Genomic DNA, 16,261 nt, shown 5'->3' on the forward strand with positions numbered 1-16,261 from the left:
CAAAATAATAATCGCTATATAGTGATCATAAGGAATAGTAATTGGGGGTAGGAGTACATAAGTTTTTACTTCTTCCTACTCCTTTTCGAGTATGTTTAATTCATTCTTCTTCTTCCTCTTCGCTTATCATTTATATACCAGTACTTATATTTTGCTGGTTGATTTTTGTTTTTATTTTATTGTCTACATGTTTGAAATAAAAATTTCGTTTCATTTCATTTCATGTAAAATCTTGAAAAAACAAAACACTATATATCCTCTGTGTATACTCTCTGAAACATGAATGAAGACTCATTCACCTATTCAGGAATGTCAGATGGGATATTTGTCAGTTTTAAACAGTTCTGTGGTTTGTGTGAATCCAGATTGGACTGTGAAGGTGTGGAAAACCAACAATGGTTTAAGGTTTAATTAAAATTCACATAAGAAATTAAAGGGCGTCCATTCCAGTGTCGTCTACATCCACGTTGCATTTGATGCATCACATAATGATCAAGGACAAACGTAGACTGATGCTGACATGGGGTCCATGTGTCTCTGCAGGTTGAGCGGTGCAGCAGTCGTCCTCAGTCAATGATAACACCACCTGTCATTTACTCACCTCCATTACTGAAGCAAACACCATCAAGACCACAGGAGATTAAATCAAGCAAAACCTGATAGACCACACATCAGCAGACACACTAACACTTTATCTACAACACACACACACACACACACACACCTGTATTACACCGTCAGAAACTGTTGAACTGATTGTAGTTATAATTCTAGCTCATTGCACATAAATCAGTCTCTGAGAGCTTTTAATTCAGGTTGTCACAGTGAAGTGGTTCAATAAACTCATAGATCAACTACTTCGTCATAACCGTGTCTTTAGTTTTATAGATATCGAAGACTTCAGCTCTGTTTACAACAATAAAATAAAGGCGCCTCAGACGAGCGGAGAGTCATTACTCTCTTATTGAATCCTGAAGATACAATCAATGGTGCTCAACAAAAGTAAATGTCATGAAGTCTGATGGATTCATACACAAACACATTCATGATTCATGGACCTGGTCATTAGCTGAAGCTGCTGCTGTTTGTTTCATTAATTCTTTGTCCATTTAATGATCATATGACTGATATTCACAGTCCCCGTCAGGATTGAACTAAACAATAGTTCAGATCCTTCTACTGGATAAATACTGCAGTGATTTATGTTTCAACTCATTAGCCTCATAGCATTATTACCTACATCATACACAATATCGACAAAAGTATTGGGACACATTGAATTCGGGTGTTTCTTTTCTAACATGGGTCTGGGCTATAAAACAATAATGACAAATGACATTATAGAGTTTTATATTTGCATATATTGGGACAGCAGCACCTCCACTTTCTGAGGATCCTCAGAAGGGTCAACTTGAGGAGGGAGCTGCTGACGGTCTTGTACTCCATTGAGAGTGTGTACTCATGTATTGCATCTCTGTGTGGTTCATGATCTGCACCACGGCACACAGAAAGGCACTGCAGAGGGTCATTAACACATTAACATTAATGGAAAAGTAAAGTTCACCTTGATTATTTTGTTTTTATTTTTACTTATTTTGTTCATGATGTAGATTATTTTGGTCATTTGTGTTCATATATGCTCCTTTAGTTGATTTAGTGCTTATTTTGTTTTGGTGTGGTTTTGTTCTGTTTCTCTTTAGTCCAGGTCAGACTGTCCTGACATTGTCTCTGGTTCAGGATGATCTTGACCCTATGAATGCCACTCTTGCAGTCCATGTCCTGGACTCAAGGCTGGTCATCCCTGTTGCTCGTCCACCTTTTCCTACCACGCTTTTCCCTTCCTGTCAACTTTCCATGAATATACTTTGATGCATCACTTGAATGTTGATGTGGTAGTGTGCATTAAACCAGAGTTTTATGGTATTTATACTGCATTAGTAGGGATTTACTTGAACTTTAAATGAAATATTGTTCTATTTTGAGATTTGCTCTTCTGTTTTTTTTTTCTGTTTACATGTAATGAGTGACGAATCAACCAAATTTCCCCTTTCTGAAATAAATTACAAGAAATACTTAACTTTTCCATGATACTCCAAGTTTTTGAGATGCACATCTTTAGAACACACATCCAAAAGCAGAGTTTGTATCATATGGAATAATACAGCACGTGGATGAGTAAAGACAAACACAAGAAAGAAATACAGGTGTAACCAAAGTCAGAAAAAAATTAAAACATTTATTGGGCATAAATATATTATATATACGCTACCGATACAGTTACGTCTTACATACATAGGGTAGTATTTGCAAAAAATCTATACATTAAAATTGATATGGCAGTTTCTTTTATATAATGTATATGAAATTGTCTAACATTTACAATACAAGAAGAAATGCATGAATTTCTTTTTTTTCAATTCGTAGACCATGACAACATTGGAATGTTTGTTTTTAACTTGTGAGGTAAAAATATGTCTCTTATTTTTTTGTCTCGCCTAAAAAATAGTTAAATACCTGTGAGTTTCTGTACGTTTGTCAAATCGCCAATCTCTCAGTCATAAAAGAAAAAAAAAAAAAATCTACTTACTGTAAAACGTACAAAACATAAAAAAAGAAAAAAAAAATTTCAAAAGAAAAAATAATAATAATAATAATAAAAACCGATCAGAAGGCACGGACGTGGGGTTGCTGGGCAAAAATTAAAATTAAAAAATAAAAGAATTGCCTCTCGTTCTCGACATAACCCGCCAAATGTGCAGGACCTGCAGGGTGGGTGGGTGGGTGGGGAGGGTCTATAAAATCGACAGCATTTGAAAAAACAAACAATAAAGCACATAAAGGGAGCGCCCTGCCCACAAACTCAGGGTTAACACTGTGTCAACCTCACGACTGGTCAACACTAACATGACTGGCCTGACGTTGGCCGGACGTCCGCCCTCTCCCCTGTGTGGGTATTATTAAGGCTTTGAAGTGGGTGGGTGGGCAACATAACATCAGGGGGTCGGTGTTGTTTAAGGACAGGACACCTCACACGTCACCTGTCGACTACAATGCAACAGGTCAGGTAGACGCGTCTGAGGAAGGCGCCTTCGCTCCCACGTACTCCCCGCGTTGCCGTAGAGTTTCGTGTCCGGGAGGGAGGGGCCGTTTGAGAAGCACACGACTCATGCTCCAGTAATGCCAAATGTCACAGTGATGCCAACGACACACAAATAATGCCAATGAATGTAACAGACGGCGTTGGCAGTAGTGTTTGGAACAGGGCGAAGGACTTCATATCTCCTGTCGCTCATGTGAACCTCATCAAAACTAATTCTCCACATAAAAAAAAAGTGCTTCAACTCTGTTAGTCATAATGTATTTACCATCTCATTCTATAGCTCTATAGATATCTCTGTATATCATCTCTTAGCAAAATACTGGATAGAAAATACTCACTACTGCTATACCAGCAAAAGCCTGAACACGGAGGAATCGTCGATATTATTATTACTGTCGTCATCTGCCTGAAATCATCGCCTTTGTGATTGGTTTTCGTGTGTTTTTTTTTTTGTTTGTTTTCTTTTTTTTTGCCTTTATTACCTTTCAGTGTGAAATCAGGTTGTTAAAACTCTCCTCCAAAAAGGGGCTACAAATTTCAAAATGGCACATTTTGCTTTACAAAATAATAAAAGATAATATGAAAAAAAAAAAAAAAAAAGCATAATCACAGATCAAGTTAATGTTTTTTTTTTCCTTTTGAGAGAATAATAATAATAATAGTTGTAATGCTGTGTCGTTACAGAAGAACATCACAGAACCCTTTAGACGACTGCAGACGCAACATCTAGTGGACACAAGAAGCCTGCGCTTTGGCAATAGTAAAAAGATATCAGAAGCTTCATTATAATACTAATTTAAAAGCCAAAGGCGACGCTTTTTTATCTCAAAAACAGATGACTTAAACTGACCCTAATAAGGCCTGGCTTTGCTACATGTCTCTCTAAGCATTACAAGAACTGCTCGGCTGTGCATGGCCGCAACAGGAGATGGAGAAAAAAAACAAAAAAAAAAAACAACTTACATAGGCATTTGGTTACATGTTTGAAACGGCAATGATAACTGCAATGCATGAACTGATGAGCTACAGGTTCCCAACAGCTGTAAGAGAAATACTTAAAGGGTTACTGAGATAAGGAATGCTGGCCTTAATCATACAATCTAACATACATCCATTAAAAAAATTAAAAAGAAAAAAAAAACATGCTACAAGGAAAAAAATTAGTATATAACTACACTTGTCTCTTAATCTTTAAACAATAAATAAATGAAGATTGCACTGTAATTGGCATGTAAAGTACTGTATGCAAATATATAGTATAAATAAACCTAGAAAAGAACTCTACCTTAACTTTCCCATCAACTTTGGCAAAGGTATTTTGAGCTAGTAAACCACTTTGCTTACTGACACATACAGGAGCAAGGCACAGCAAAGACAAGAAAAGACAAGATACAGCATCAAAACAAAACAAAACAAAACAAAAAAAAAACAAAAAAAAGGAAAGGCAAGGGGAAAAGAGGAAGACAAGAGAGAAACAGAGGAGAGGCGGATGTGAGAATGATGGTGAACAGTGATGGGGGGTGGGGTGGGGGGTTGACGGGGTTAGATCTCCCCTCTGTAAGGCCTTATCCCTGAGGTACATTACAGGCTGCCAATCAGAGCTGAGGGGCGGGGCTTTCCAAACCACTTGCCCCAGTCCTCCTCCTCCTCTTCTTTAGCCCCTTTCCCCACCTAATCCCTCCTCCCTTCTGCCACCCTTCCCCACCTGACTTACGAATCCCGTGGGTCGGGGTGACTTTTCTTTGGATCGTCCGTGGGGGTCATGTATCGGGCTGTACCTTGGCTGTGTGTGTTTGGGGTAGGGGTGGGGTCAAGTGGTTCAACAGTCAGGCTGTAGGTCAGGGGGGGGTCGGTGTGTATCACAATGCCCTGTTCTGATGAATTGTGTTCTGTTGAAGGCTTGTTTGGTTAGTTGACATTATTAGTTCGAGTCCCCAGAGAACATGACGGTCTGAGGAGAAACCGCAGACTTGCTACTGCTCTGATTTAATGTCAATAAAGCACCTTTGAATGGAGAAAGAGGGGGAGGTGGAGAAAGAGTAGTGTATGGGTAAAACATACAGTACCACTTTACAATAAGGGATTTAGAAATGGTTCATAATCAGGTTATTAATAGGGTTGTAAACATTAGAAAATGAGAACAGTGTCCTGTTACTTGAACTCACATTGTATGTTACTGTTCAGTCTCACACTGGTCACTAAGCTTCACCTGCAGCATTCGACTGATATGAATAAGTTACTGACATTTCACCTTCACAACTAGGGATGGGAATCGATAAGAATTTAACGATTACGATTCCATTATCGATTTTGCTTATCGATCCGATTCCTTATCGATTCTCTTATCGATTCTCATTGAGGGAATAAAAGAGTACAACGGGTGTGTTTGCATGAACTGTCTTTTCTATTTCCATCTCTGCACAGAAAATAGAACATATACAGTATGTACAAATAATAATAACAGATGACGCTGGGCCTGGTTCGGGGGGGGGGGGGGTGCAGTGAGAGTGAAACTAAAGACTCTTTAATAACACTGGTCAACAACAAATTTATTGTTTAAGTTTTTTGAGCTGATTTAGGATAATTTTGGTGTGCTGAATCCAAAAATCACTTTAATATTGCTGAATCAGGTCAACTTTCTGAACTATGCTACATATTGGCTTTTGAACATTTTTGCTTACATTTATGGGCATTTTCACGTCATATGATAGAAATTCTTCCATATTTCTTGCAATAAACAAGTTCTGAAGATTTTACTTTTGCCAATTTATGATTAATGTTTTTTTTAATATTACAGGTGAATGAAATGGCTTCAACTAGAAGATCTTGCAAAAATAAGCCTGATGTATTCTGCTACATCTGCGGTGAATACACCATTGTACCTGACAGGAATCCTGTTAGAAAATGATTTTTTTTCTCTTAAAACCTATTTTGGGTGAGAACAATATAAAAAATCAACTGTTAAAGTCACAAAAATGTAATAAATTTTGTGAGAAGATCAAATTTTTCAAAATCAAATTAGCAAAAAAACCTGACCTGATTGAGAAAAACAGATGTCATTTTTGGATTTAGCGGTGCAAAATGGTCCTAATTCAGTTGAAAAAACCTAGACAACTTGCAAAAAACATTTTTTTGTAACCCAGTGTAATTTGTCTGTTGTCGCATGTCCACTACATGGAACCAGTTCGACTCAGTTCGGCTCGTCTCTCGTTGTTGTGCACCTCATTTCCTTTCCCCTACCTTCAGAAACTTGTATTTGAGGGGGTACGACGTTTGTTGCCCGCACCAGAACTGGAACTAGGCCTGGCGTTCACTCTGCTGCTAGATGCACAAGCGTCGCTAAGTAGTGAATCAAATACTGACAGTCCTGTAAATGACTCACATGCTGTGGACAAATGTTTGAGCAGATTGGAGGGATTCCACCCTTTAGAAGAAATGGAAGCTTTGACAGGTGTCGTCTGTTTGGACCGTTTCTGCCTCAACACCATGTTGGCTACGTTCTGACCAAAACAATGCAGCATACACGTGACGTCATCGCGCATGCGCAACGAAGGTGGAATCGATAAGCAGAATCATTAAGCAGGCAGGCAAACGATTTTAAGGAATCGAACTACTGGGATCCGGTTCTCGATTCCCATCCCCCATATTCACAACCATATCTCAATACTCAGAGAGTTTAATCCTCTCCTCTCTGGTAACATCCATTAAATGCAGCCACACCGTGTCATTCAGCTCTTTTCACTTAAAATGTAGTGATGTGTGTTGTGTGTCCCTGATAATAAGTAAAAAATTGATAAGAGATAGATAACTTGAGCTTTCTGATAAACTGTGAAAAGCGAAGCTAGCAGTTAGCATGCTAGCCTTTAGTGTGCTAGCAGTTAGCTAAATGTATATCTTTTTGCCATGTGTCAGATAACGTATTTACACCAGAGTTTGAGTAATGACGATGGAAGTAGGTCATATTAAGAGTAAAGAAAGTGTATTTTGAGCCACACGGGCAGTTTTGAAATTTACTTTGTTAATTTGGCGTTCCGCTAACTGATGCTAGCAGTGCTTTATAACTCTAAGCTAAACATGTTTGTGGAGTATCACGATAAAAGTTGCTCTTAACACACACGGCAAGCGGCTTAACAGGTCGACTGCTTGAACTGACACAAGCGAATTTACGTCAACGTGTATTAAACATTATAATCTGGTTCCCTTTTGCAGGTTTGGTGAACACGTTAACAGATTAAGGAACAAGACGGACAAAACCACCGGTAACATCAGAGATTTAACAGCCAAAGAGTGAGCCTAATGTATAATGTATGAAAACAGTTACGTCTATGAATGACCTTTACAGCCCGACTAGTAACCATTTATAAATCCTTTATAAGAGTCTGCTAATGGCATAGTGGCACCAAAAAGACAAGATGGAGTGGAAGCAAGAGAGAAGCTGGAAAGCAGCCAGAGCCGAAAGGTAATGACAGGTAATGACGGGCAGCAGGAGAGAAAAAGAGACCTTGAACGCATCGATTCACAGACTAGCTGGAAGAAGAAACTAGTACAGTTCAGCGCTGCTCTGGCTGAATTTCAGGGGGATAAAGCTCAAGCTAACTCCTAATGGCTTTCCAGGTTTACACACACACACACACACACACACTGGCATACATCCACACAGCTCTGAGAAGGGCAGCTAGCTGGCAGGCTGTCAGCACCTCTGGGTCTATGGGCATTGTTTTTGCTACTAAAGCTAAAGATAAAACAAGGCTGGAGCGAATAAGTCTGACTTGAGATGGTGACGTATGGAAGGGGTTGACGGATCCAAGACAGAGCTCCGACCACACGCTCCTGTCTGCGCTCTCAACCCCAGGCCTTGCTTTCTACAACACTAAAGCCAGTTTGTGCCCCGTACAGTTAACATTTGAACACCTACCAAGTTTTATTTGTTCTGATCCGAGACCAGTGTTTAAAAAGGCTCCGTCAACCGTAAAAGCTGCTGAACTGACCTCGGAGCTGCTGTTTTATGAGCACCTAAAGTCGACTCGTCCCCTTTTGCGCTGTACTTTAGACCTTACATTGCCATCACTTATATACATCACTTCTATAACGTCATAGATATTTGTTATAATATATATATTGTGTATATATATTAGATTACTGGTTTTCCATTTTTATAGATATAATAAAATCACAGGATAGCAGCATCTTACACCACACATGGATTTGCATCACTTTGGTAGCTGAAAGAGTGAGTGATTGAATGTTAAAAGCTGAAGAGATATGTGATTATCTTCTTAGGAGTAAATGTGTGTTTCTCATTGTCATTGCATGAGTGTAATTGTTTGCATGTATATGTACGTATGTCTGCCTAAATGTGTGCGTTGTGTCTTTGTCAGTCTGTGGTTTCGTTTGAGAGCAGGTGCAGATTGCATGAACTGACTGACAGCCTGTAGAGTAGTATCAAACAAACTGAACAATATGGTATGAACGGCTAAAGCTTTGAAGGCCTACATTGGAATATGGCTGAATGAATAAAGACTGCAGCAAAAAAAAAAAACAAACAAAAACAAACAAACAAAAAAAAAAGTAAATTAAACATTGGAAAACAAATTTTAAAAAAAAAGTAAGGCAAAAGACTGTCAAAAATATACATGTTCTCTAATAGAATATGTTTTTAAAAAGATACAAAATAAAAACATGCAAGTCAGTCTGAGGAGCATCTGCTTTGCTCACAGCTATTTTAAGGCTTGATTATCAGTTTTCTTTCCCAACCGAGGTACAGCTAAGAAAAGGCTTCCCTCGACAGAAATCCTTAAAAACTGAGACAGACGGTGATACAAAGACATAGTAAGAAATGATACCAAACCGAGTGAAAGCAGAAAACAGGAACAAGGTGAGGAAGCCTGAATCGATACTTTGACTAAAAAAAAAACAAAAAAAAAAACAAAAAAAAACACATACATAGCCATAGAAGTATATCAAGTGTTTTGATTTCATTCGGTTCTTTCATAGACATTTTTTAAAAAGTTTCTCTGTGATTTTGCTTTCTCTTTCTATCCTATAGTTAAAATTCCCTCACTTCATGAAGAAGTACTGTAGCAAGCAGGCGATGAGGATGGAGAAGCCCGCGAACACGCACACGATCAGCGCCGCGAAGCGTTCGTCGCTCGAGATCAGGCCCGCCCCTTTGCCCGTTTCCATGGCGCACATCTCCGACGATGATGCTGTCTCCTGGCGGCGCAGCGTGAACAAAGAGGAGGGGCTCAGAGGTCCGCACAGTTCCTGGCACGTGTCCTGGCAACGACGGCAGGCGCCTACACGGAATCGATAGTCTGTGTTGCCCTGGAGACCAGAGATTTGGAACACGCTCTCCTCTCCCTTAAAAACCTGGAAGGGAAGAGACAAGTATTACAGTCCCACTGTCAAAATATACAGTTGGTCCCTAAACCGGGAGCTGGTAGGGCAGTGTTTCTCAAATTGTGGGGCGGGCCCCCTAGGGGAGGTGTGAAGGATTGCTGGGGGGGGGGGGGGGGGGGGGGGGGGGGGGCATGGGATTGTTCCGGTGTGTTTTTATTTTTTTCATTCTTCAGGTTAGAACATGTATGAGGTGGAACTAATGTTATAGCATTGGAGCACCCTGGACTCATTTTAGGGACGTGCAACAATCAAATCTAGTGCCATGGTGATCTGTCACTAGACTAGATGAAGAGCTTAGATTTTGTACAGTTTGTACTTCAATGTTCTGAGATATGCAACGTAAACAGGTACATTGCAGTCACTGATAATGTTAAAATGTTCATCTTTCTTACCAAAATTTGTTTGTTGTTCTAAAAAAAAGTTACTTTATTGTCATAGTTGGACGATAATTGCAGAATTCCTATTTTTATTTGGAAAAAATCATCTCAGGGAGCAGTCCTGTTGAGTTGACTTGTGTTGTTCAAGCAAAAATCTAAGTTATTTTTAATCTGAACAAAAATTATTAAAGCAAAAGCAAAAAATATTGTTACGATACGGATGTTTCTTTCAATAAAAGTTACAATTGCACCACTGTTACAATGTTGTGAGGTTTAGGGGGGCATGGAGATTTTTCGTTCTCCAAAGGGGGGCCTGAGAAAAAAAGATTGAGAACCATTGCTGGTAGGGGTCGCCAAATCTCAGAAAAAAGTACACGTACATAGTTCTGAAAATTTCGTGTAAGGTCCGGTGTATAACAGAGGCATAGAAGTTGGGAGTTGGACGGTGAAAGCATGCTCAGTTTCATTTCATGCTAGCGTACGTGATGTTATGTATGGACCGCACCCCCACATACACACATTTTTGTAAATTTGATTTGATTTTGATTTGATAAAGCACTTTGTGACTCTGTCTGTGAAAAGTGCTCTATAAATAAAATTTACTTACTTACAAACCCCCACCCCCGTCCGACAGATTAAGAACATACTGAATTTATAAAGGGTCCATAAAGTTTATGCTTTCATGGGGCCCACAATCATTAGTGGCGCCCTTGTGGAAGCTCATAATGTTATCGTTACTATTCTTATTCTATGTGGACAGACTTCAGTTCCTGTTGGATTCATGCAGAAATAAACTTCAATGATCTGTGCTGAAAGGGTTAAATTCAAGTGTTTGAATCCTCATTGTTGTGTGTCAGTCATCGCAGTTGAGTGTCTGTGTGTTTCATTCTTCAGAGAACTGCTCGCTTTTTCTGTGTGTGTGTGTGTGTGTGTGTGTGTGTGTGTGTGTGTGTAGAGCTGAATAATCTGTAATAGACTTTCCATCAATGCAAACTGAATTTTTCTGCTGCGTGAGGAGATTAGAAATATCCTTACGCAGCTCTGCAGAATAAGAATGAAGTGAATAACTGAAGTGTGGCTGTGGACCAGAGGGACGTGGGAACTCAACACTGTCCTCGTATGACCTTAGGGACGGTGTGTAGCTACCAACCTGTTTGTATTCGGATTCGCGTCCCACCAGCACCTGAAGCACGTAACTCACAGGGTCGCCTCTCATCGGTGGGATTGTCTCCCATGTGATCTCACACGTGTTGCCCTCCAGCTGGTGCACTCTGGGAGCTGTTGGAAATAACACACAAGTCTTTATTATATTTGGGCCATCCATAAACTGTTATATGAGGTTTGTGTCAAAGCCCTTTCTGAAGGTCTCAGTTTTTGTTTTAGCCACTTTTTTTTTCAACCTTGTATTTTCAAAACCATTCAGGACCAGAGCTGCAAGGAAATCACGCAACTGAACAACTCAACACTCAACTGCCCGTGCATGGTTTGAGTTATTTCTTCAAACCACCACTGTAAAGAATTACCTTTCAAACATTTCTTTAAGAAATTTACACTTTTTACCAAAGCCAGAGAATCATGTCACCCCTCACCCAAAGACATTTTGCTAATACGGGTGATACATATTAATATTGTGTCTTATATGTAATCCTACTAATGTGAGAGACTGAAGAGATCAGGGCACACAGAGACAAACCATTATCTAAATCTTACCAAGTGTATTTTTCTCATTTCTAGTCAAAATATGCCATCACACTTAAAATAAGACATAATCGCCTAAAGAGTAACTTTTCAGTGAGATATAAGAACTGATTTTTAGACAATAGATCTTGAATTGTTTTTTTTTTTCAAGAAATTTTACCAAATCCATTGACAGATTTTTTTGGCTTAATTCAAGCAAAAAAAAAAAAAAAATCTGCCAACAGAACAAGTGAAAATTATCTTGGTAAGATTTCTTGAAATAAGATTTTCAAGATCTATTGTCTAAAAATCAGTTCTTATATCTCACTGAAAAGTTACTCTTTAGGTGATTATGTCTTATTTTAAGTGTGTGTCATATTTTGACTAGAAATGAGAAAAATACACTGGGTAAGATTTAGATTTTTGCAGTGAATGACAATGGTGAGACACATAAACACATAAAGCTATGTAGTTAATGAATGGAAAGGTACGCAACATCAATGTTAGCTGATGTCTGCTCCAACATAAACACTACATGATGTGGTGCAACAGCTTCATTTAGCAACGAGGGTTAAATGTGACAACAGAGAGTGGAGATCCAGTAACGTGTCCCCAGTTCTATTAAACTGTGAGTGTGAATACACAGTGGTAGATTTAACAGTCCTATATCCCCCTGACACCAGAAAGGAAATGCTTTAGCTTTTTTTTTTTTTTTTTAACATTTACTGCCTTTAGTCTAACCATACAGGGTGGGGAAGCAAAATTTACAATATTTTGAGGCAGGGATTGAAAGACAGTGTATGACCAATTAGTTTATTGAAAGTCATGAGAATTTATTTGCCACAAGAAAACTGACATAATAGAAAATGTTTTTATTCTATGTGTCCTCCTTCTTTCTCAATAACTTCCTTCACACGCTTCCTGAAACTTGCGCAAGTGTTCCTCAAATATTGGGGTGACAACTTCTCCCATTCTTCTTTAATAGTATCTTCCAGACTTTCTGGTAATAGTTTTGCTCATAGTCATTCTCTTCTTTCCATTATAAACAGTCTTTATGGACACTCCAACTATTTTTGAAATCTCCTTTGGTGTGACGAGTGCATTCAGCAAATCACACACTCTTTGACGTTTGCTTTCCTGATTACTCATATGGGCAAAAGTTTGTGAAAAGGTATGGATAATAGTGTTAGGTATGATTATGACATCAATATATGTTTGGTTTCAAAACAACTGACGTAGTGCCTACTGAGAAAAAACAACTAAATGTTCATTGTAAATTTTGCTTCCCCACTCTGTAGTTATTTCAGTATTAGAATAAGAAAATGTACTGGTTTGGTTATGTCATAAGAAAAGAAAAGAAAAGAAAAGATGACTCACAGTTAACAGCAGAGAAAAAGACAGGTAGAAAAACCACAAGCGAGTGCAAAATTAAATATAAAGAAAAAAATAAGAAATTTAGTATTTATATACATATGTATATAAATATAGAATTAAAGTTTAATATTATATGTCATATGATGTCCAATATTTGAGATGAATTTGAGCAATATTTGAAAAAAAGTTGGCATATTTGGTCTGTTCTCTGTCTTAGTCCTGGTCTAGCTGGTCTTCGTTCAGGTGGTCTTCATTACAACACTAGTACATGTTGTAGCTTTGCTGTACGCCTCAACATGGGGATGACATTCATCAGTGATGGTTTTGTTTTTCAGTACTCATAATGTCTTTCCAAAGCCATGATATGCTTTGGGAATAAATACCCTGATTGGAAAATGACAGAACTCCACAGATGCTCTCTCTCTATCGATGTCTCTCATATCCTTCCTCGTGTCATTTTTCTGAATGGATCCTGTTTTTCAAGAATCATTTCAGGCAGCATCAGCAAACACTCTACAGAAGCTGTTCAGACCCTTCAGGCTATTATTTCCCCCGTTCACGGATATTTCAATAATGTGCAGCATATTTACAGCCTCGCAGTCATACCCATAATCCTCTCCGGTTATGTCACCTGAGAGAATACTCTTTACTGTGATTATTGGAACTGTAATAAGCAGCTGCCTCTTCGGTTACAGCAGAAGCTACATACTGATGACAAAAAACAACCAAGGCCAAAGGCAGCATGTCATTACTCACAACCAAACTACAACACATGTATTCATGTATTTGTATAAAATAGAATAAAATAGAATAGACTTTATAGTCATTGTGCTACTCTAGTCAGTGCAACAATATTAACAAAACACCAGTACTACAGAGAAAATGACCACTGTTGCAAAATCATTCGCCATTTATATGCGTTTAACTTGGCAGGTTCTGTATGTAACACAAGTGGACACGATGGGTTACATACAAAACCTGGAAAACCCATATGTCTGGGTTAGAAAAACCACTAGGATCATCAAATTTAACACAGTGTCTTTCTTTATAGCGGTATATAAGACCATTTACAGACATGTGGTCGAGCTAAAATGCTCTGACACTTTGGTAGTTTTTCATGTCCCAATTTTGGTCCTATTTTTGGCCCCAGTATTTGATTAAAAATCCATTCATTTTGGGATGGCTCAGAGCAAGAGTATAATTTTTTTGCTTTTATCTGAGGTCATCATTAGGTACAACCTGGGGGGGAAATATGTCTACATTTCTCTTTTATTATCGGGTCTAAAAAGCTGGAAAAGTGCCAGGTACCAAAATGTACCCAGTTTCACTGTAGTACCCATATCTATGAACAATATTAACAATATTAACAGTATGTATTACCCATGAAAACAGTACGTCTATATGTAACAGTATGTATACCTATGAACCAAGTCTATATAAAAATGGTGCATTTATCTTTTGATAAATATTGAATAAATATTTCATTGTTATTGCAGAATAAAAGATTACACTGGTCAACAACAAATTTATTGTTTAAGTTTTTTGAGCTGATTTAGGATAATTTTGGTGTGCTGAATCCAAAAATCACATTAATTTTACTCAATCAGGTCAACTTTCTGAACTATGCTACATATTGGCTTTTTAACATTTTTGCTTACATTTATGGGCATTTTCACATCATATGATACAAAAGTCTTTCATATTTCTTGGAATAAACGAGTTGTGAAGATTTTACTTTTGTCAATTTATGATTAATGTTTTTTTTAATATTACAGGTGAATGAAATGGCTTCGACTAGAAGATCTTGCAAAAATAAGCCTGACGTATTCTGCTACATCTGCGGTGAATACACCATTGTACCTAACAGGAATCAAGTCACAAGTTTCATAAAGTGTGCTTACCAATCTTATTTTGGTATAAATTAAAGTCACAAAAATGTAATCAATTTTGTGAGAAGATCAAATTTTTCAAAATCAAATTAGCAAAAAAACCTGACCTGATTGAGAAAAACAGATGTCATTTTTGGATTTAGTGGTGCAAAATGGTCCTAATTCAGTTGAAAAAACCTAGACGACTTGCAAAAAACATTTTTTTTGTAACCCAGTGTTATTGCACAATTTTTTGCACATAATTTCACACTGTGTGTAGTGGGTCGTCCTTCAACCGAAGGGTCGGCGGTTCGAATCCTGGCTCTGACTGTCCACATGTCGAAGTGTCCTTGGGCAAGACACTGAACCCTAAATTGCTCCCAGTAGAGCCTGGCAGCGCCGCGCATGGCAGCAGCCGCCTACTGGTGTATGACTGTGTGTGTGAATGGGTGAATGTGAGGAATTGTAAAGCGCTTTGGGCACCATTAAGGCGTAGAAAATGCGCTATATAAGTTCAGTCCATTTAGCATTTACTGTAAGATTATTGCACATACTAGGCTTTTTCTTTGGCTGGGTTTTTTTTTTTTTAAATCCTCTTTATTTTAATGTTGTAAATCACTTTGGCAGTGCATTAACAACACTAAATAAAATTAAAAAAAAAAAAAAGAAAGAAGGGGAAACACACAATAAAACAAGGGGGATGTTGTTCCTTATATATTCGAATGCTTTTCTATACTCAATCTGATATCAAGAATTTCTGTCCTTGAATATGATCCATTTCTCCCATCTTCGCTTAAAAGTTCCCATCTTAATCCTCAGTTGAAATGTTAATTTTTCCATGCAGTATATTTCCCCTATAATGTCCAGCCATTGTTGTAGTCGTAGAGGGTCACTTTTTAACCAGTTCCTTGCGACTACCTTTTTGAAGGCAAGAATTAAAATTTTAAATAAGTAAGTGTCTTCTCTTTTAATTATGTCATCAGGTATTAGACCAAGGTAGATAGTCTGGGGGTCCATTGGAATTTTATAATTTAAAATATTCTCCATTGTCTGAAAAAGATGGTTCCAAAACATTTGCATTTTTACACATGTCCAAAAGATATGCGAGTGGTTGGCATTCATGTGTCCACATCCTCTCTAGCATTGCTGCTGTTTTCCCAGTTGTTTGCTTTTAATATTTGGTGTAATAAAGAAGCGAATGAGGTTTTTCCAGCCAAATTCTCACCAACCTTTAGAGCTGGTGGATGTTAGCTGTGTTTTGCACATAGAATGCCACTCACTTTCAGACAGAGTAATATTCAATTCAGATTCCCATTTCGATTTAATGTAAAATGAATTCACACCGTTACATTTTTGTAGACCCTGATATAATTTAGACACAGTCTTAGTGGGTGTGTGTTTGTAAGCTCCTGTGAAGACCTTAATCAGTTCGCTGCCCTCTGATAAGTTACTTTTAATCTCTCTGT

At 38.1% G+C, this 16,261-nt stretch overlaps 1 protein-coding gene across 1 annotated transcript in view; it reads right to left on the reverse strand.

Moving 5' to 3' along the window:
* Window positions 1–2,216: 2,216 nt before the first annotated feature.
* Window positions 2,217–16,261, reverse strand: part of fndc3ba (fibronectin type III domain containing 3Ba) — a 260,323-nt gene continuing 246,278 nt past the window's right edge. Inside the window, exons 26-28 of the mRNA XM_030127293.1 lie at window positions 11,027–11,154; window positions 6,752–9,469; window positions 2,217–5,359 (exon numbers count right to left, since the gene is read on the reverse strand). Of these exons, the coding sequence (XP_029983153.1) occupies window positions 9,158–9,469; window positions 11,027–11,154 (440 nt within the window). The 3' untranslated portion in view covers window positions 2,217–5,359; window positions 6,752–9,157. The remainder of the gene's footprint in view (window positions 5,360–6,751; window positions 9,470–11,026; window positions 11,155–16,261) is intronic.

The sequence above is a fragment of the Sphaeramia orbicularis genome, chromosome 22, assembly GCF_902148855.1.
Source record: "Sphaeramia orbicularis chromosome 22, fSphaOr1.1, whole genome shotgun sequence".
In the NCBI taxonomy this organism is placed as follows: domain Eukaryota; kingdom Metazoa; phylum Chordata; class Actinopteri; order Kurtiformes; family Apogonidae; genus Sphaeramia; species Sphaeramia orbicularis.